General features: G+C 38.0%; 1 protein-coding gene across 1 annotated transcript in view; it reads right to left on the minus strand.

Annotated features, from left to right (window-relative positions):
- Nucleotides 1-22,599, minus strand: part of CDYL2 (chromodomain Y like 2) — a 63,659-nt gene that overhangs the window by 15,616 nt on the left and 25,444 nt on the right. The window contains exons 2-3 of the mRNA XM_068955801.1: nt 12,531-13,125; nt 4,391-4,608 (exon numbers count right to left, since the gene is read on the minus strand). Coding sequence (XP_068811902.1) covers nt 4,391-4,608; nt 12,531-13,125 — 813 coding nt within the window. The remainder of the gene's footprint in view (nt 1-4,390; nt 4,609-12,530; nt 13,126-22,599) is intronic.

Below are 22,599 nucleotides of genomic sequence, written 5' to 3' on the forward strand. Positions count from 1 at the left end.
TAATGTAGTAGCGAGTTCATTTTACAAAATATACTGTGTATTTTTAGTTATGTTCCTTTGCCAAATTTGATATTCTTTTTCTCTCCTCCATGGTACTTGAACCTTCCCTCATTTTGGTATAATTATGGCATTTGATAAATTAAATTTTACTTTCTCTAGTGAGAAAGATCTAATATTAGTATTTGCAAGGCTCCATAGCTGTGTTCTCCAGTTCCATGTCTTTTTCTATAAGCTTTTTTATGGTCTTTCAGTCAATTTTCAGTTGTGAGGGAGGTATTTTTAGTTGTATTTGGCTAAAGTTTCTGAGAAAATTTTCAGCTTATGAAAATCTATCAAATTCTAAATTTAGGCCAGCTCTAGTGCTTCACTTACTGTTTTACTGAAACCCCAATATATAATAAAATTATTACTCTTTAAAAAGTTGCTTATTTTACAATCCTGTCAAGATAAGAAGGTGGTTAGTTTCTTAATAGGACACCTTATATTGAAAAATAAACATGAATGTTTAAAAACTTCATTAAACTTCTGAGAGCTTAGTTTAATGCCTTTAATGAGAGGTAGGAAATTTTAAAAGGCTTTTGGTCCCTTTTGGTTTAGATATTGCTTACATTCTGGGGAAATCAGGAATTTGGGAATTTATCACCTTAATTATACAAAGTATCTTGCACAGTAGTCTCTTGTTCATATAAATAGTAGTTTAACAGATTAGCTTCCCTGAACCTCTAAAGATTGACTGTTGATATTCTTAAAAGGTAAATATTCTGTAAATATTACAGTAAAAGAAAAATGTAGAACCATTCAGTTGTTCTTAGAACCTCTTCCTCAAGTCTTACCTTTTTACATAAAAATACTTTTTGTTACTTATTGAATCTTCATGAAAACAGATTCTCAGTCCTTTTCTATAGAAAGCTATTTGACAAATAAAAGACTTAAGAACCTCTATGGCTGTCTTCAGGCGTAGGTGTTGGCCAAAGAAACAATCTGTCTTTGTCTGACAGCAAAAATACACATAGCAGTAAACTTATACCTGCCATATTTTCTTTTAAGTCAGGAAAAGTTTAAAGTAAGGAAGAGCGAAGGCAAACCAGTGCTTCAAAATACCTCTTGTAGAACCTGTAGTTCTCATAGCTAGAAATTTGAAGCCTAACTCTTCTGCATGTGAAGTGTACTTGAAGTAGTATGTCAATCCTCATTGAAAACATTAGCTGTTTAGGATATGTTTTGCTTTTAATTCAGTGGAATATTAATTCCTAGCTATATTAACTGTATAAAGTAAAAACAGTGGATGAATCCATTTAATCTCAAGTTTGAAACAGAACTTGGATCCTTGAAATGTGCTGAATTACAGCAGCAGCATCATCATTGGAGAAAGAACTTCAGAAGCAGCAGAAGACCAGTGAGAGAAAATGCTCTAGTGGAATTTATAATGATGAAATATTTTACATATCTGTTTAAAAAAAATGAATTTAAAAGGTAGCAAGCCTAAGTCACTGAAATAAACGCAAGCCTATGCTGTTTCATGACACTTGCTTGAAAATTTTATAAGGTCTTGTAAGAGATAAAAAGGAATTTCTATAGTGACCTGAACTTTTTGTTGAAAAAACTCAATTGCTATGGTGGCACTAAGCCAACTTCAATCAGTGCAAATGCTGCTGGAAGGAGCATAGGCACATTTTATGCTAGAATCACCTGCACCAACCCACAGTTATGGTGCAGTTGCCAACAACATAGGATGAAGGTACAGGTAGACTTTTCCAAGCTTCTTTCTTTTTTTTGTATCAGTAAACCTCATGAAAATAAGTTGAGTATCATGTAAATGATAAATTTATCTCATGCAGGCAAAAGCTTGCTTGACCCAGCTTAGACATAGACACAGAACACTGTGCCATAATTCTTAAGTTCTTAGTTATTTTAAGTAAATGGGCATAAATAGCAGACGGCACTAGTTGAACAAAACTGCTAAATTTCATCTGAGGATTAGGGTAAAACACAAAGAGAAGCAGAGGTGTTTTATGGTGAGAGTAATTTGGTATAAGATCAATTTTATAATGATTGTGGGCAGCACACACCTTTTTTTCCTTCCTAGCATAGATAGCCTAGAATAACTAGACCATTAACGTATTAACCATACCAAGTAGATCTGCTGTGAGTAAATTCATCATTTTCTCTTTGGCAAATATAATTTACTGAATTTCTAATAAAGCTTGAAATTAGCGTTTCTTTGGACAAAATGAAACACATTTTCTTAAACCTTGTAGGAGTTTTATGGTTGTGTATTCAGTGGTGGTAAAAGGTACCAAACCTGAAAATACGGTAGACTTCCCTGAACTATTCTGTTAGTTTGTCTCAACTATGATTATGGGTGACAACCTGTAGGAAGGATGCGTTCAACATATTCCTCCTTTCAATCCCTTGAGTTTTTCCTGAAATTGCCATCAAGGATGTCGATATTGGAGGTGCTAGATTTTGTGGTGCAAACACTCATAGGCTGCAAGCTGGACTGAGGCCAAAGAATTAGTTTCACATTTGCCAGTAAGCAGCCTTCAGAAGGTAACAGCTTTCAATTGCTCTCAGTCTGGATGAATTTTAAACAGACAATCTAAAAGTGGAGAACTCATTACCTTGATTAATTCCCGACCATCCAGATCTTACTTAGTAATGTATCTTTCTAAAATACGCGCCATAGTTTTTACATGAACTTCAGTAAAGATCTAGAAACAGTCAGTGCTGGCGATGCAAGAAGAGGAATGTTACATGTTTATGATTTATTCGTACATAGTGGTGGGTTCCTGGCATATTGAGAATTTTCAAAAAATGGAATAAATTGGTTTGGCAAACCTGAAGAGCTTGAATTAATTCACTGTTAGTGCATTTGAACGCTGCTGATGTGGAGTAGCAGAGACAGGAACTTTATGATATGCCTGTTCAGCCTGAACATGGTTAAGTCCTTGATTGCATAGTTTTCAGGCTTGAGCTCTTCATTTAAATTACCCGTGGCATCAGTTAGTGGTAGTTTCTTTAATATATAAGTAATCTCTCTAGTAATACAGGGATGATATTATGTATTTGAGGCAACCTAATCCATATTAAGGATTTAGTATTAAAAACAGGTGTTTGGTGTTCAATGTTAAATACTAAGATGTTGTTTTAAAATATTAAATAGTTTAAAGCCTAGGAGCGATAAGTGTTTGTACCACCAGTTTTAACTGTTTGGTGTCATTCTGTGTATTAATGTCCATGGGCACATGTGCATTTGGGAGGGGGAGTCAAATTCAGGGCCCCTCATACCTGACAATGGTTTTACCTGAAGCTAATTATAGGAAAAGAATTTCAAAATTACTCAATTTCCTATTGAATAAAAGAACTCCTAAAAGCCACAGTCTACATTGGTATTTCATATCCTCTAATCTTGAAGGTTCTGTAGTGACTGTGTAAGCCAGAGCTGCGCTGGAGTGCCTGGAGGGTAGAAAAGGTCAGAGGTCTGTGACGCTGTCAGCAGCTCTTGGAGGATCTCTATCTGCACAGCACTCAGGCAGGCAAAATTGATAATGGGAGGCAGCCCCTTCGTTTCCTCTCCCATATACAGTGACCCCTTTCCGTCAGTGCGTTACTGCTGGTGTGGAACAGGGCTCAAGCGTATTGTCCGTATCCTGATGCAGGCATTTACATCCCTCCTGTTGTGACCTGAGAGAGGTATACCAAGACATCGCTAACCACTAAGCAGGGATCACAGGCAATGGAAGGAAGGGCTTCTGAGCCCTTGCTGTGACTGATGTGTACTTGAGTAGTACAAGCTACAAGCGCACATCTGACCCTAAGTGTATAATGGCTGGAACAAGGGAATTCATTAATATCATTTATATGTTGTACATTCTTAAGCAATTCAGCTGAGACTAGAGCCCTTAATTTGTAAAGATTGCATAAATAAGAGTCATAAAGTGATTTAAAAAATAAGCAACTGGGTATCGAGATATACTTTTAGAATGTTTATCTCGGGACGTAGCCTGAAATATATCTATATGCAACAACTGGAGCACCATTAAACTAATATCATGAAAAAGACTAGATTTCTCCTAAGGATGGTAACTAGCAGTAACTTCAACACGTGAACAATTACTTCTTACAGCTCCATGCTGGAAATACAAGCTGTGTCGTTCCTTTCTTTATGTTTAATTTTCCGTTTCAGAGATGTGTATGAACAATTAATCCCGTTGCGTTCTTTTTGATAAGACTCCAAGTGTGGAAAAGTCAGATATATCTGAACTCCATTCTTTCTTTTTTAAGATAATTGTTTAGGATAAAAGTACACAAAATACTGTTTAAGCGCAGTGTTTACAACATCCCCACACGTTAGGATGGCTTTCCTTGGCTTTTACGGCTACACGCTTACCTCTGGGGTCAGTGCATTGTTATCTGAAGTCTGGCTGGACAGCAAAATATGTGTGAAACCATCTTCTTTCCGGACTACAATGTCTCTGAACCGGCAGTTGCTTTCATTTTGACGAACGCTGTATCTTAGTCTCTTATCGAAGACATAATCTTTCTCCCCATCTAGTTTCCTTTTCACAGTGCTGTGCAGATTCAAGCTTCCATTGGCCAGAGAAGAACCTGTCAGATGGAAATAATCAAAGAATAATTATGTATATACCTTCAAAGAAATGGAGTCATATTATTAGCTTAAACGTACCTCAATATTGACTATAGCATCTGCTTGATAAATTATCAAAAATATGCCTGGCTAGTCACATATGGTCTCAAGCCAGTCTCGTTATTCTGTAGAGCCTTTATATTCCAACATGCAGTACTTTTTTGTTCTCTGATCAGACAACCACGAGATCAAGTGAACTGTAGCAAGTAGGACTGCATTAAGAGCGTTAAGAGCACGTACTCTTAATGTGACACAGTTCTGCTTTGAAGATGAGAGCAATTATATCATGGTCTTTCATAGGAATTTAGGGTGATCCTGGAATTCACAGGAAAATTCTAAATTAGCTTTGGAAAACCTTCAAAAAAAGTATAGTCCAAATCCGTCTTTCAAAGTTACATTTTCTTCCTTTTATGACGGCCAAAAGCCATTATCAGTTTCAAATTTTAATACAAGTTGTTTCCTGTTGCACATCTCTATGTGACGGTAAGTTAGGGGAGTCCTTGCTAAGCTCTTACTAAGTTCTTACCAGCATTCTCTTCCTTTTATCTCATCTGGTTACCCTTAAAAGTAGTAGTTGCTCTGATTCTAAACTTCTGCTCGTTACATTTTACAATAGCAGTAGTTGCTGACTAGGATGAAATAGCTGAGAAATTTTACAGGAGAGATGACATGAATAGATATATAGAACAGAGATATAAATTTTATAGCTTAACTGACCACCATCCAATTGAAAATGGAGTAGATTTCAATGGTGAACTCATAACAGATTATTCTCTAAACCAAAACCAGTTACCTTCATTTCATAGGATGTATATTTAAATTTACTTGGTATTTGTGTAGGTAACTGAACTGTCTGGTTAGTTCTCAACTGACTGGCTGGTGGAATTGTTCACAGTAAGCGAAATGCCTGCGTATATGCTGCATTTATCATATGTGATGTTAAAAATACATACTGAGTGCTTAACAGTATTTAACTGAAATATCATTTGGCCTCATCATGTAATGTGTGCGCATGTGTGTACACCTATATCTGCAGATAGAAACACATCTGTTAAAAAGTCTGCTATTGCAGTCACTTGATAAAACTCTTCACAGTTAAATTAAAAGATTCAATCTAGAATATTACCTCTCTCATATTAAAATCAACATTTAACTGGTGCCAAAGAATGAAAACACTGACAAATTGTGTTAGTTCATCAATTTCAAAAAAAAAGTATTTGAAGCCAACAGAATTTGAAGTTTGTTTTCCTGACAGCAATTATCTACAAGTGTAGAAATCACCACATACTTGAAGTTTACAAGTTACAAATTATTTTCTTATGGTAAATTTATTCTTTTTTATACTTCTTTGTTACTGCATGTATTTTCTGCATGTATTCTTATAAACAAAAACCAACTTGTGAAATTACTAATGCAAAATTAATAGGAGTGGGAATAATATACTAAAGCAAATGCATTATTAGATTGAAGCAAACATTGAAATATTGCTCAGTCCTTTCTGTGTTCTGTGTGTCCCCTCAAAAAGCCTAAAGAACTTATAAAAGTAGATGCACAAATGAATATTAAATGGAAGATGTGTCAGACTAACCGTATTGGTAATCTACCTAGTGTTGAAGATTAAGCTACATCCATTTTAAATACAGATGGTAAGAGAATGGTAGAAGATTAATTCTCACAGATAATCCAGCTCAACTAAAAGCCTCATATTCATAATTTTATTTTAATTATTTGTTGCATTCTTCTTTGTTCAAGTAATGTATTAGTTTGTAGATATTAGTTTGTAAATATTAGTTTGTTAAATATTTGACAAAAGAAACGGCAGATCTTATCATAGCATTTTAACTACCTGCCCACCAGCTGACAGAAATGTAACCAGGGGAAAGGTGTATATTAAATTTGAGAGAAACATAAATGGAAAAATGTAATTTCCAAGAATGAGTGATTAACAGAACAGTATCTAGTGAGTAAATTGTTTTGTGTACTCAGTGGGTCCCTGTAATCTTGTATAATCCGATAGATTGGAGAAAATGATTGTCAAAATCCAAAGGTAACACTCAAGTGAAGCCAGGCCAATTTAGCATATCTGTTGCGTGGATGCGATGGAGCTACTGACGGTTTGCTCTGGAGCCACTGAAGCATCCAGATTGTCTTTGCACGAGGGTTCATAGTTAGCATTTGCTTAATGCACACAAGGGGAACAATACCAGATGAATGACTATGACATAGGAAAAAAGAGGCATCCACAAAACAATCTACAACGCATGTGAAGTAGATTAAGGATGTCACCAATGAGAAAATACTCCTTCCTGTAGTGGGAGTTTAATTTAATTATCACCTGGTATTTACTCTGCAGTAGAACTTGTGAAGGAATCTAAAAACACACTGATATTTAATGGAAGTTTTAGTATTTTTTAAGGGAACTTAAGATATTCCAAGACCAGTAGTCCATCTAGTACTCCTCCAAGAGTGGTGATAAGGGATGTTATTTAAGAAGAAAACCCAAGCTTGGCCACTTTCTGCAGTCCTTTCCCGTAGTATCATCCATAAGTCTTGTACAAGGATATGGGAAGATTTATCCTCCTTATTTCCTTTAGTATTTCCTCATGGACCTTTTCATGGATTTCTCTAATCCCTTTTTGAGCCTATTGATACTGTCTTGTCTCCATAGCCTCCTGTGGTATGAGTTTGAGAAGTTTGTAGCCACTACACAGAGAAGAATTTTCTTTCATCTGTGCTTTTATCTGATGTTGTACTTGTTTCAGTGAGTGGCCCCTAGTTTTGCTATTGAGGGATTTAGTGAACAACAGTTCTGCATTTACTTTATCTGATGCCCTGATGATTTTGTAAACTTTGATCACATCCTCCCTCTGTCTCCTGTTCTCCAAACTGACGAGTCTTTTAGTCCTTCTTGTCTTGTAATCCCCTTCATCACTGCAGTTACCTGTCCCTGTACCTTCTCTAGTACTCCACTATTTCCTTCAAATGGGACAAAATGTAATGATGTTAATGTTGCTGCTGTTGATACTATAAAGTGCCTAGAGATTCCAGATTGAGCCTGGGGCTCCATTATGGTAGGCATTGTAGAAAACACACGCGCAATTTAAAGTCTAAAAATACGAGACAAGTAAAGAGTAGGAGAGAAAATAACACAATGAGCCTCAGATCACTCAACATCTTAGAGGGCTCAGATCTCATCTCCTTCCAGTTTTCCTGTCCCCTAGAAGAGACGACACCTCAAGCCACTGTTATTTTCAGACGTATCTTTTCTGAGTTTCGCTACAGTTCCACAGTCAGTTTAATGGCGCAGTCTCCGTGCTGCTACCCTACTTAGTGATCTTTGTGCTGGCACTAGTGCTCAAGTAGCCACACCGTGAACTGACTGGATGAACTATGCTGGCTGCAGGCTCACCTTGCAAAGCCCTTGTTAATTTTCAAACAGATAAGGCCCCTGCTCCAGTTCACCTTGTAGCTTCAACAGTACTAAAACCAGTGCAGAGAAGGGATGGGAATAATGATGAGGACGTTGTGGGAAGGAGGGCTAGACCATTCCTTTTGTTAGCAGCATGCTTTTATGCTGAATGAAGAGGATCATGGAGCTATGACTTTAATTTTTCTAGGTGAAACAAACCACGATCCTTTGTTCTCCCTGATAAAACAGCTTGGCATTCCCCAGTCCTCCCAACAGCCCTTCTCTGTCTCCCTTCTTTCTTTCTTGTGGGTAATGGTTAATACTGTACATATTTAAAAGCAGTGTGCTGTTGATAATTTACTAATAATTTTTGACTTCTCCAGCTAAGGGAGCATCTGTAAGAGATCTCAGAGCAATGAGTTTCTATCCAAACTGAGAAAGCAAGCATTTTTGGTTGTATTTTACTGCCAGTATTGCTCCAGAATAAATAGAACAGAACAAGCTAAAAAAACAAGAGGAAGCAGTGACTAAGTTCATAGAGAATATTTAAATTAAGGGCACCATGAGACTACAAAGGCTCTTGTAATGGAGAAAGACAGTGGTTAGTGATACATGACAAGCAGAAATTCTTCAGCAGATGGTACAGAAATAGAGCAATGCAGAAAAGGAAGAGAGAAAATTAAAAGAGGATGTTTTTGATGCCGTCAAGAAACTTGACAAAACAATCACTCTCAATTACAGTATCATGAGAGAAGTAGCAATGTGATAACAGAAGACAACAAATGTCATCAGAAGGAGTGCTATTGTTAGCTCCTGGGAGCCTCGGTGGATGTTCAAGGCGGAGGTTTTCCACGTTTTCCGTTTTGCAGACCCTTAAATAATTGTCAGTAAAGATGACACTGCTCTCCTTGGGAAGGGAAGTTTAGATGGTAGAGAAGAGGTCTTGCTAAGAAAGGTCTGTCCCAACTTTACCAAGTCAAAGCTCCAGGCCTCCACCAGGCTGCATTTATAATTTTGTATATACATCTGCAGGTGTACGCTAGGCTTTTGCAATATTTTCAAAATCTAGGCCTCGCCTCTGCAAGACCAACTTAACTTAAAATTTATATATACATTCTCTGTGCACCCCTACACCTAGCTGTGAAATGAAGTTGACATTCATTTGGGCTTCACATAGCAAGCGCAAAACTGACACAGATGTCTACTTCAGAGGATTCTGCGTGGGGCTGCCCCAGAGACATAGATTCTGGAATCTAAACCCAGGTCCTCTAGGCACTGTCTTTGTTCTCCATATAGCGCTGGGAAGCCGTGTGACCGCTGATGGGGCATGCCGGGCTTTTGGATTCCAGACTCTGTGGCAGACAGCCTGAAACCTCTGGCATAGCTGGCTGCCTCAAAGCTGAACATGGGAGTCCTGCCAAGCAGGCTGCCACAGAGCTCCAGAGCTCCTTGTCTCAGGGGACAGAGCCTTGGGACCTTGGCTCAAGATTTGGAGAAAGTTTTGAAATGCAAGATGTTTGGAACAAAACTTATGTTATTCAACAAATTGGCATTTTTCTCTGAAACTTTCTTCATTTGTAATTTGTAAAATTCTAGACCAGTTTTAGCATGACATCTATCCTGTTTCAAAGGAGTCTGTGATACTAAGTGGACATATGGTAGAATCACACTGGTATCTACTGTGTTACTTCCCTGTGAGAGTGAATACTGAGGGAGTTCAGTAAATTGTCTGTTGGAGCTGATGAAGAGTAATGCAAGTTTCTTTGATTTGACAGTAGTTTCTTCAAACACTGCAAAATCCTTTATCAGGAAATTTGACTTCTCTCAAGCCTATAAGGTGATATTTAGAAAAAAGCTAGTGTTCTTATTTTGCCCTTTCCTCACTAGTTTCTGTTTCTTCTTATTTTGGAAGCTTCATCTGTCCTCTTTATAGTTTTCTCTGCTATGGATGTGTTGGGTGTCACAAAGCAAGACTGAAGGGACTTCTGACCTTGGAAATGCTGCTGAGTATGGATTTTGCAGGGAAGAACCATGTAGCAATTCAAAGATCCCTTGCTTTTGCCTACAGGGAGGCCACAGTGCAAGGGCGAAAGGAGTGCAAAATACAGAGCAGTAGTGAGGGATTTGAAGAATGGAAAACCATCATAAATAAATGTTTCAAAGGAGTTGAATACATCGACTGTTAGGCCAGAAGCCTTCTATCCGTGGCAGAACACCTGGCTGCTTAGGCAAAGCAGCCTTCTCCTGCAATAGAGCTCTCTCACAGGGATTATCCAAACAAGGCCTGGTAGATACCATTCATTAGTTCCTGTGGGGACAAATGAAAGGCTCATTTGTCTGTACAGTTCTTTGTAGCCACTTTGATTTTCATTAAAAGAAGACTTTAAAATATGGGAATAAATGCGTTTAAAAGGATGCATTTTGTTTTGGAAACTCCCTGAAGAATAACATCAAACAAAAGATTAAAAAAAAATCTTCATTAGAATAAGAAAGCTAACAAAAATAACTTTATACACATCTGTAATTAGATATGCAAGTCTTTTTAAAGAAGCTACTAACTTTTTATGTGGTCTCAAAGTCACCAAAATGCAGAAGTATGCAATCCCAATTTGAAGTGTATAGCATCATATACATCATACAGCATCATTGATGTCATCTGGGCTACTTATGCATTCAAAGCTGACCATATATTTTGCTGAATTTGGAGTCTTTATCATGTATCTGATGCCTGAATTGAAAGATCGTTTTATCATAGCAGTTTATAGGACGTAACTGGTAAGACTAGGCAAGGACAGTTTTGCTTCCCACATCAAGTAGGATTTTTTAAGTTTCCTGCACAGTGGAAAATGGAAAGCTGGGTGATATAATTTATGTTGACTTTTGAAAAGTTTTTGGCAGGGCAATTCACAAGAAGCAGTTAAGGAAATGAGTGCTATCATGGGCTATAGAAAGTGGCTAATAAAAATAAATAATAGGAACAAATGGTTACTTTTCAGCATGTCAAATGATTAGTAGTTGGCTGCCCCAAGAACCTGCACAAGGATTAGTTTATTTAATATATGTATTAATGAACTGGGAAGAGAAGTGAGATGTGTAATAGGAAAATTTGAAGAGAATACAAAAAAAGTAGAGTAAAAACTAGGAAAGATTTTGAAGATCTTCACTGAGTCATAACAAAAAGGTGAATTGTCAACAGTAAAGCAGATTAAATGCATAATGAAAGGAATAATACATATAGCTTTGTTCTAAATTAGCTGTAACCAGTGAGGAAAACTAACTAAGAGCAACTGTGTATCACTCAATGAGCATCTTCATACTGTGTGTAACCGCAGGAAAAAAAAAGATTATATCACCACTGTGTCAGTAAATGGTAGGAACTCATTTGGAACAGTTCATGCTGTCTTTAAAAGGTTTAAAAAAAATAAAAACAAAAAAACCCCCCAAAAGCCCAAGGGAATACTGAAAACAATCAGGGACCTGGAAAGACTTCCACATGGTAGGAAGGCTGAAAAGGTTGGGGCTGCCTACAGATTGACAGGACATTTCCCCCTTCATCCTTTCATATAAGGAAAGGAGCTTAACTGATGAAAGTAAAGTCAGAAGAAAGAAAAACAACAAAAAACCTGATCAAATAAACCATGCAACACATTGTTAAATTACTACCACAAAGCATCGTCGAGGCTGTAAGATTAGTAGGATAAAAAATAAAAAGGTTGGACTCTTATAGATAATGAGAAGCTACTTAGTTGCATTAAACTGCATAGGATTTCATAGAGAATATAAACCTTTGTTCACTGGGAAAGAAGCCAGTCAGTAACTATGGGGATTAGAAAGAAATTTCGCCTATGAGCAAGTTGTGTTGTTCACTACGAGGCTTTTTAGAGCTTCAGTAAAGCATGTCTTACAACTTCGAATGTATCCCGGCGCTGTCAGAGATGAGGACCTGAAACTTCTCAGTAATTATTCATAAATATGACTAGTGTTAATACAGAAGAATTTGAATGTTACTCAGACAAACTTACTAGGATGCTTTTAGCAAGAGTGGTACTAATTCTGTTTCTAAAATAATTCTGATCTTTCTAGACCATTGGGTCTGGGCACATAGAACTGAGGAGTGATTTGTTACTTGGTGATACAGAGAAACAAAGTTTCAGTACTATATATACCTCAGGTGTCATTCCTACTCTGTGCCTTGTCATCATTTCCCCACAAGAACTTTATACTGCAAAGGCATGTACCAAAGCGCACATTGCTTCATGTCACTCAGTGGGAAACAGAGAAGCCAACTGGTAGAAAAATGGTGTAATTTATGGAGAAAGAGTGTGAAACTTTTTAATGTGCTTCGTATCATATTACTTACTTATGTCACGTGACAGCAATTTTTCCATAAGTGGGCTCTTTGTTTGCAGTTGCTGCAATTAGCCCCCTCCACCCCACCCCGAAAAAAAGACTGTAGTTGTTTAAATCACATACCAATTCCATTCACAACAGGCGAATCGTTACTAACTTCCAAAACGCCCGGCAAATTGTGTTCTCCTTCATGATCATTTAAATCCGTGTTCTGCTGCTGTGAGCCATTCCCAAAATGTCTAGAATCTTTTTCATGACTGCCATCTCCGTTCTGCAGGCCATTATGTGGCTTTTTCAGTGGCATGATCTGTAAACCGCTGGGAGTAGTTCGGTAAGTCACAGTTTTAGCAGCCCTGTCACTAGCAGATGCTGGCTTTGCTGTGTATCCTCTTTTCTGTTTTTGAAGAGATGGATTAATTCTCTTCCTTTTATGTGTTGACGCTTTAGACTTCCCAGATTCAGAAGGTCTGTGTGATATTTTCTCAACAGATGACCCTCGACTTTCCCGTAAAAATTTTGGAGTGACAGCCTGTTTCCCATGTCTCGATCGCTTTTCTCTAGTAACATGCAGTCCGTTGAACTCATCAATAAATTCCTCACAATGCAGTAGATGATGCTCAGGTTCCCAGGTGTCTTCGTTGCTTCCATAGCCTTTCCATCTGATGAGATATTCCCATTTGCCCTTCTTGTTCTTCCTTTTGTCTACAATCCTCTCAACCTAACAGAAAAAAAAGGGAAAAGTATCATATTAGAAAGAAAAATAGTTTCGTCTTTTACAGCTACAAAGGCTTCTTTGACAGCGTAAAGGTGCCTTCATGTTCATGAGATTCAGCTCCTAAAATGCGGTGCCTAAAATATGAAATGACTGTGACACTGAAGGCCTACCCAGGCTAGGCAAAATTTAACACTTTGGTTTACACATGAAGACTTATCTTAATTTCATAGGATGCAGTCTAATATTATATTCTCATTGGATCCTATATAGACTATGCTAACTGCTGATGAGAGCCTAATTGGCTTGTGTATAAACAGCTTGACATAATGTTTAGGAATCACGGTTACATGTTTCTGTTTGACAAAGAATTCCCATGAACAGATCTGGCAATGCATAAGAGGTATGTAGCAGCCCCAGTGGTATTTTGACAGGAAGGCCATTTCCACTTCTAAAAATACTAGAAAAAAACATTAAACACCTGATCAAATCTGATCTGGGAACCTGCAATAGCCACACTATGAAGCAGCAAAAGAGAGCCTTAAGATCAGTAATAAAAACATGATTTCTGTGAAAATCTTTATGTAAAATGAGACTATTATTGTTACCTTCCTCAGCTAGCTTTTGTTCGAAAGAGCTAAATAAAGTATGTTTTGCTATATTGCCACTTACTGATCATTCTCCTGAATTCACACATGCATTAATTATGTCCCTATAAGCGTCCCCATACTATTTCATGTCTTGAAGCTGTCTTGAGCAGACAACCAATTATTTGAAATCATATTACAATGTTTTACTCCAGAAAACTTACTCTCAATAGCATACATAGATTTTGCTACTTTGTAGCTTATAAAAATTCATATTTTTTATGAATGCAATGTTTGCGTAAATACACCAAAATTTGATAGTGAAGTAAGTATTTCAAAAAAGAATACAAATCAAAAGCATAAAAGCAAAGTCCTTATGCAGAAATAATGAATTTCAGGAACCTGTGGTAGGGAATAGCAGTTTAAGGAGCACTTCTGCACGGAGGGATAAGGGGACTATATTGGACTGCAAGCTGAATGTGAATGCTGTTGTGGAAAACAGACTGTGGTACAACTGAAGAAATGTTTGTGCTATCTCAGCACTGGCAAGACCTCAAATGGGGGAAGAGTGCATATGAAAACCCAAGCATAATCAGTGATCTGTACTGGCTGCCGAGTGAAACTTGAAGAGATTAATTTACTTTAGGGAAGAGGGGAAACGTAATGATATCTTCAAGTTAAAGGTAGATGCAAATAAGAAGTAAACTATTCTCTGTGAATTCTACCAAAAGTCATAGGAGTTTAAATAGCAGCAAGTGAAATTTAGATCAATCATTAGGAAAAACTTTGTACTGGTATGGATAGTTAAGCAGTCACAGAATCACAGAATCACAGAATCATTTAGGTTGGAAGGGACCTCTGGAGATCATCTCGTCCAACCTCCCTGCTCAAGCAGGGTCACCTAGAGCATATTGCCCAGGATCACATCCAGACGGGTTTTGAATATCTCCAGCGAAGGAGACTCCACCACCCCTCTGGGCAACCTGTTCCAATGCTCTGTCACCCTCACAGTGAAGAAGTTTTTTCTCAGGTTCAGATGGAACTTCCTGTGGTTCAGTTTCTGCCCGTTGCCTCTTGTCCTGTTGCTGGGCACCACGGAGAAGAGGCTGGCCTCATCCTCTTGACACTCCCCCTTCAGATACTTGTACACGTTGATGAGATCGCCTCTCAATCTTCTCTTCTCCAGGCTGAACAGGCCCAGCTCTTGCAGTCTTTCTTCATAGGAGAGCTGCTCCAGCCCTCTAATCATCTTGGTAGCCCTCCGCTGGACTCTCTCCAGGAGTGCCATGTCTCTCTTGTACTGGGGAGCCCAGAACTGGACACAGTACTCCAGGTGAGGCCTCACCAGGGCTGAATAGAGGGGCAGGATCACCTCCCTCGACCTGCTGGCAACACTCTGCCTAATGCACCCTAGGATCCCATTGGCCTTCTTGGCCACAAGGGCACACTGCTGGCTCATGTTTAACTTGTTGTCCACCAGCACTCCCAGGTCCTTCTCGGCAGAGCTACTTTCCAACAGGTCAGTCCCCAGCCTGTACTGGTGCATGGGATTATTCCTGCCTAGGTGCAGGACCTTGCACTTGCCTTTGTTGAACTTCAGGAGGTTCCTCTCCGCCCACCTCTCCAGCCTGTCCAGGTCCCTCTGAATGGCAGCACAGTCTTCTGGTGTGTCAGCCACTCCCCCCAGTTTAGTATCATCAGCAAACTTGCTGAGGGTGCACTCTGTCCCTTCCTCCAGGTCATTGATGAATATATTGAACAAGACTGGACCCAGGACTGACCCCTGGGGGACACCACTAGCCACAGGCCTCCAACTTGACTCTGCGCCATTCACCACAACCCTCTGAGCTCGGCCATCCAGCCAGTTCTCAAGCCACCTCACCGTCCACTCATCTAGCCCACACTTCCTGAGCTTACCTAGGAGGATGTGATGGGAGACAGTGTCAAAAGCCTTGCTGAAGTCCAGAAAGACAACATCCACTGCTCTGCCCTCATCTACCCAGCCAGTCATTCCGTCATAGAAGGCTATCAGATTGGTCAAGCATGATTTCAAGCATGATGGTCAAGCATGATTTCAGTAGGGTGGATAACTTTGCGAGGCTTTTGAGGTGTATTAGGGCAGGTTAGAGAAACATCTGCTAGGAATGGTTCAGTGCTGCAATCTGCCAGGACATGGGGTATGATTAGAAAACCTTTGGTAGTCTCTCCAAGTTTTATTTCCTGGTTTTTACATTTTTTTACTTTTTGAAAATGTGGCTTACGAAGGATAAAGATGCCACTGATGAAAAAAAAATCATTATTCTTAACCAAAAGCATTGTTGTTAATTTAGAAGAATACTAAGCGGATAGCTAATATAATAGTTCTCATCATTGGTGTTCAAAGAAAAATCGTTTCATGTGTAATGAACAACAGAGGAATCTGTATGGAGAATTTAACCTTGAAGAACAGCAATTACAGTAGTGTAAGTGATTGTTCTTTTTAGGTCCCCTGTTAGACCAAACCAGTGGATTAATTCTGTCTGCCTACTGACTGGAACTGTACATTCATGAAAATCTTGGTGGGTTCCCTAAAGGAATCTAATGTCATTAGCAGCTAAGCACTATATACTTCTATCTCAACTCATTTCCGTGAAAACTGTGCTCAAATATCTGTGTCAGAGTCATAGTGGACAGCTTTCCTCCATCTCCAGGGCGCCCAACTGCAGCTTCCCAAGCAGCTCCATCCTGTGCTCAGCCTTATCAAGCATCTGCATGGAACCACGGTAGAAGCTAAGCAAGAATCATCTTCTTTCCTCTGAATTTAGCACAGGCCCCTTCAGAATTGCTCAGTGTGGCAAAACAATTAACTGAAACTTAATCTAGGCAAGTTTGAGATCATTTGTCTGAAAAGAGGAAAGTACCCACAAAAAATGAACTAGCATTTTTTTGTCCTCGTTTGGGATGTGTGGCTTTCAATTGTTAAGCTAATGGACTTATTATGATTTTGTTGAATTATAGCAACCAAATTATCCATGGCTTTAAAATACTTCTCATCCTCATATCTGAGAGTAGTCGGAAGACTGTATATCATACACTGGAACTGTGGTTGCCTGTGGATTTGTTACTTTAGTTACTGCAACTCAGTATACCAAGGAATGAAACACATACGTATATATCCTGGGGAAAAAAATTACATTGCTGCTAAAATCAGTAGACCAGAGCTAGCATTACTGGTTTAGTGCTCTTCTGCCCGTACTAGCTATTTAATACACGCATCTCTCCTCCCCTTCTAACTCAGGAATTTGGATTAAGCACAGGCTTTGTGTCAGGTTGATGCTACCTAGGAGTAACTTCTGCCTTTATTTTGATGCATTATATCCATTACATTCCACCAGAATTTGCTCAGTGAAGTAAGTACAGAAAAGTACCTTGCCATTTTCCCAGTCACACACAAAACATATTTTCAGTGTAACCTTTTTTCACTCATATATGTGTTTAAATTTCACTATACTGATTATTCAGTTTCATATTATTGTTTTACTACAGGGAGGGAAAGTGAAAGGAAGCAATTACTTGGAAAGCATTTTTTAATATGGGAAAACACTTAAGTGTTTAGGTCATGAGGCACTATGGATTTCAATTAACAGGATAAAGGGAGAAAACATGAGAATTCTTTGTTCCTGGGAAACAAAATACCAGCAATGGAGAATGTGATTAACCAGTTCAACATGACACATCATCAGGGAGAATGGAAGTACTTATGAAATTGGGTCAAATTTAATAAACGGTTTCAGAAAAGATACTCAGCAAATATATTTGGGAAAGACTAAGCATTTCATTTCAGCATTTTCAGAACAAAACTATTAATGCTTCATGTCAAGTTTAACTAAACAAAACTAAAATGAAAAGGTTAAGGAAACTGAAGACAGACTATTTTGTTTCAGATCACACTACTTTTCAGCTTATTGTTTTGCTGGGGAAAAAAATGACAAAATTTTGAGTTGGTCCAAAATTACTTGTTTTCATCGAGTTTTTTGGTTCAGCCATCATACCCACTGCCTTGACTAATGATGCATAAAAAGTCGGCTTCGATATTTGCCTCATCCTCATTACTGTCTCATTGTTCATTGCTGAATGCATTTGAGGGTAGCATCAAACATACTTGACCTCTCAACGTGGCCTCTTTGCTTTGTCGGGGCTTTCAGTTCTCCACTGCTATTTATCCCCTTCAGAGCACCACTGTGTTCTTTGCATGCCTACAGTGAAGTGCTTCAGCGGAGACAGAAATTTCGGGTTGTTACCCCCAGCTAGTGCTGTCTGTCCCATTTTCCTTCTATTCACAATCCAGGGCAATAACATCACTATTTTTATTTTTTATGGTGTGTTTTTGTTTTAACAGATATTATATGAAGTAATGCTCTTTCTCAATTTACTTCAGGTTATACAAAATCATATGAGTTTGCTTAATGAGTAATAATTCTGTGATAAGTAGTGATTAAAAAATATAATATTTTCATTCCTCTCCTAGAATAAGTAATACACATTTCTGGGAATATACACAAAATATCTATTGTTTCAGTGTCTGATTTTCCATTTTCCCCCTCAATTCTGCCTTCAATGAGAACTGAATAAAATCTTCCCCAAAGTGACCTTGCTAGTCCCTGAATTCACTTTATTTGGCTTGGAATATTAAATAGTTAAATTTAATAAAACTGAAATGACCACAAAGTTTACTGAAGGAATATTGCAGTTAAGAGGCTGCTAGAATTTGACATATATCATTAGTTGCCTGGACTCTACTCTACTCTGTCTCCCGACTAATTCTGGATGAATTGAGGTGTTAATGTGTTACAGTATAAATAAGTTTAAATAGAACAAATGGAATGAGACCATGGATGTGTGCAAATGCATTTTCAACACCACTGTTTAGCTTTCAAGTAGTCTTAAACCTAGCACTATATTTAACTATGCAAACTAGGATGAAAGCCATAAATGAAATATGAAATCCTTTCTCTTAAAAATTCACATTAAAGGGAATTTAAACATAGTGTGAACTTAGAAAAAAAAAAGAAGCACAAACAGTTATGGTACAAATATGTAGACCTGCATAAACAATAGTATGATCTGGTGATCAAGTGCTGTTTATGCAGAGTACAACGCATACGTTTTCCTCCTTCATAGAAGATTCAGGGTCAAAATCACTCATTTAACAGTGCAGTGTTATTATCAACTTATCAAAAAAAAATCTAGGCTAGGTTAAAAAAGGGTAATTCCTTTTGAATTATTTATATAGTTATAATAGTAAAATGAGAACACAGTATATTTGGCTCACAGTTCAGAGCATGAGCTCTACAAAGCATAAATAAAAATGCTCATGCTCCCAAAAGACCACCTTCCAGAAGATCAGTCAGCTTCCAGAAAGGTTTGGAAGATGGCGTATCTCCATGCTGATTTCCAAAATAAGCACAAGTCATCACCACTTCTTTGACCATGCATATCTCTTATGTAAACAATTTAAACTGTGATGCTCAGGTAGTCTCTGCTAGGGCTCAGTATGGAGCAGCAGACTTTTTTCATGGCATGCACCAGAAAAACTGCTTTTCGTTACTGTAAACTACAGCACTTTTGTACTGTTTTGTGTGCTTTTTTCATTGGAGGTCTTTGTCCCATGTTGCACCTCAGGGTGTTGGGAAGGATGTAGAACAGTGTTTGAAGAAAGCGCCAAGTAAAGAAAGGCAATAAGATTTCTGAGAGAGATAAAGGCCATCGGATTCAACATGTTTGTCTTCTAAAATTCATCATTGCCCTAACTTCCTCCTTTTAGTTACCTCCTCTTTAAGAAGTAATTTATTCCATTAATTTTATCTCTCTTGCTTGCTTGCATTTGTAATTTGTGTTTCTCTTGTATTTGTATTTAATTTCTCAAAAGCTGGTTATCAAAGCATTTGTTCCAGATGTAGCAAATATATGAGACCATATCTTCAAGAGTGGTCAGTCTTCATGTTAGAAAAATAATTATGGCATGGATGCTGGGTCTCTCTTCAAAGTCTGACCCACAGTTTAAGAAGTAGAGTAGATCCAATCAATCTGTGAACTGCAAAACCCCCCAACAGTAAATTTATGTAACACCTGAAAGGATGAAATGGAAGAGAAAAGGCTAGATAGATAGTCATAAAAATAAAAGGGAAAACATTCCTGGGCTGAATCATTCACAGGCAAAACATCAAATGGCATCTTTCCAGGAAGTTCAGTGAACACCTTGTTAATGTTAAGAAGATACTGCTCTTCTTCTCTTTCCTCTTCTTCTTTTTAAGCATATAAATTTATAATTTTCTGCAGTCTTCTCAGAATTGGCAGAAGTGTTAAACTTGGTAGTGAAATTCTGAATGTTTTGCATTTCCACGGGAAAACATTTAAGGGCCTGATATCAAATAAGGTTGCAAACCATTTCATTAAGTACACATATCCTACAACATACACATGTGAAGCCTAAGACAGACCAAATGAATGCTGTAAAAACTCCTGCTGCTCCCTGTATGTCGACCTGCAGCTTTGATCTTCCTGCCCTGATAGACAGTAGCATCATAGAGGCTTCCTGCTATGTGATTTGATGTTCCAGGTTTATTTTGAAAGACAGAAGTGCAGTGCAAGTTAATTATGCTTTACAGTATTGGTGAGACAATTAGAAATTATTCCTGCAAATGCAGTTCTCACAATCCTAAGATTATATTATTTGAACCCAGTGTTTTGCCTAGATAAATAAACTCCGTTAACTATCTTCCCTGGCATCCCATTATATTAAAGAAAATGAAACAAAAGCCTAGCTCTGTGTTCTCGTAAGCAACATGATTTCCTCTGTGTAAGGAGTCTTCTGGCAGAAAGAGCTTGTCTTTATTAGCAGTTTAGATCAAACGAGGTGCTGGCTCGTAGCCTGCAGAAAAACAACCAGCTATAGCTTCCATGTAAACTCTTATCTCTAGTCACCTTATGCCATTTTTCTTGGAAGTCCCACCTTCATCTGGAATTCAGGCTCACTAAAACTGAACTTCTGGTCTCACCTCTCAGTTGCTCATTTCTAGTTCTTTCTGCATTTTCCTCTTGAAAATTGCCCTGATTCCCCATCTCCACTTCCACTGAAGGTCTGTGTTTTCCCCTTTGATGTCGTTTGTCTCTGTTGCTGACTCTCCTAGCAGAACCCATTTTCGTGTGCCTGTCTTCTTTCATGTAGTTGGTTGAAACTTTCTCCTGGTCAGAACTTAGGGTGCTCATGTCTCCCAGTCTGTTACAGCCACATTCCTCTTCCATTATAGCTTAAAGGATGTATTCTAAATTACTTTTTTTTACTAGGATACTTAAGTGTGTATGTGTAACAATATCTATGGTGCAAGTGCTAGATTCACTGCTGTTTTTTGAGCAAACAGGAATAGTATTACAGACCAGAATCTTGTGCTAGAGGAAGGGAATTTTTTTATAGGCCAATACTACTTCGTGGGAAAGGACTGGAAAAGGAGAATTAGAAGGTGACGCAGGGACCAAGAAGGGACTTCTTGGGCAACGTGTGTAATCCCTGTCGTTGCAGACAATCAGATCATGCAAACCCTTTCGTGTTGTATATGTTAATGATACAGAATGTATTTCTTCCCCGGGGTTTATTGTGGATAGGTTGTACAGCAAACAGCTGGTAATTCTTAAATGTAATCGTTTTATAAACAATATTGAAAGTTTCCATTTGGAAAGCAAGTCCATTTTCAAGGGTCCAAGAAAAGTGTCCTTTAAAAAAGAGAGATGCTAAGTTAAGTTTATCTTGACAATGTTCTTTATATGCAAGAACAGTATTTTTCTTTTGCAGTCCAAATATACACCACTGTCATCAAAAGAACTACTATGCAACAGTGGAGGAGACCTCTTTAGATCTGTCCTTCAATAAATAGTTCAAATTCCTTTCAATCACAAACACTAATCGACACATACAACGTATGTGGAAATCCAAAGAATGTGGGGTTTTCCATCTATTGTAAAGCATAATGGTTGCATTTCCTTTACCAAATCACTGTTTTCTTTTGTACAGTAAGTTAGTTCATGATTATTTTTCGGTGCTCATATTTCTTAAGAAAAGGATAGCAAGAAGCAGGGCATACCAAAATCTTAATATCCATTGTGTTTAAAACTAGTCCGTTCTGATCACACCCTCTACAAACGTGTTAGCACAATTTAATTTAGAATGTTAGAATTCTATACAGAACATTTGAGTTTGATGATAAATGCTTAGTTTTATTTCAGTAGTAAAGTACAGCTGGTAATTTTTACTATATCACTAAATTAGTTGTGTACATTAAAACAATAACTACATTCCTGGTATATAGATCAGCAAAGGAAAAAATAAATGCAGTTCCTATTTACTGTCACAAGTGAGACTTAAAAATACAGTTAATGTACTCTGATAGTATAAGAAAATGGAGACATGGATGAAATTTGCTTTAAGCAAAACCGTTCTTGTAATGTCTGTTTTTGTGACAAACACATATGACTAAAAGGGAATGAGACATCAAAATTCACGGAGACAAAATATTTTGCTAAGCTCTACAAAGAGCTGGCTGTTTGGGGTGCATGTGTGGCTCTCAGCTTTCTTGCACTGTGGACCACATCCTCAAGTGTTTCTCTGCTGAGTTCTATGGGATTCTCCAGTTTTGTATCATCTGAGAGAACGCGTATGGGATAGATGTGCACGTGTTTATCAGAGAGGAAGAGTTCAGTGCAACCTCGTAAGGACCTGATTCTGCCTAGGCTTCCTTTACAATACTGCAGGTCAGCAGGGTTATTCTCAATTTACTAGAAGCAAGTAAAATTGAAGTGGGAAACCCTGGGATTTAAACATAGATACTACAAGGTATTTTGTTATTACTTTAAAATAAGT

This window comes from Struthio camelus, chromosome 10 (assembly GCF_040807025.1).
Source record: "Struthio camelus isolate bStrCam1 chromosome 10, bStrCam1.hap1, whole genome shotgun sequence".
Taxonomy (NCBI): Eukaryota; Metazoa; Chordata; class Aves; order Struthioniformes; family Struthionidae; genus Struthio; species Struthio camelus.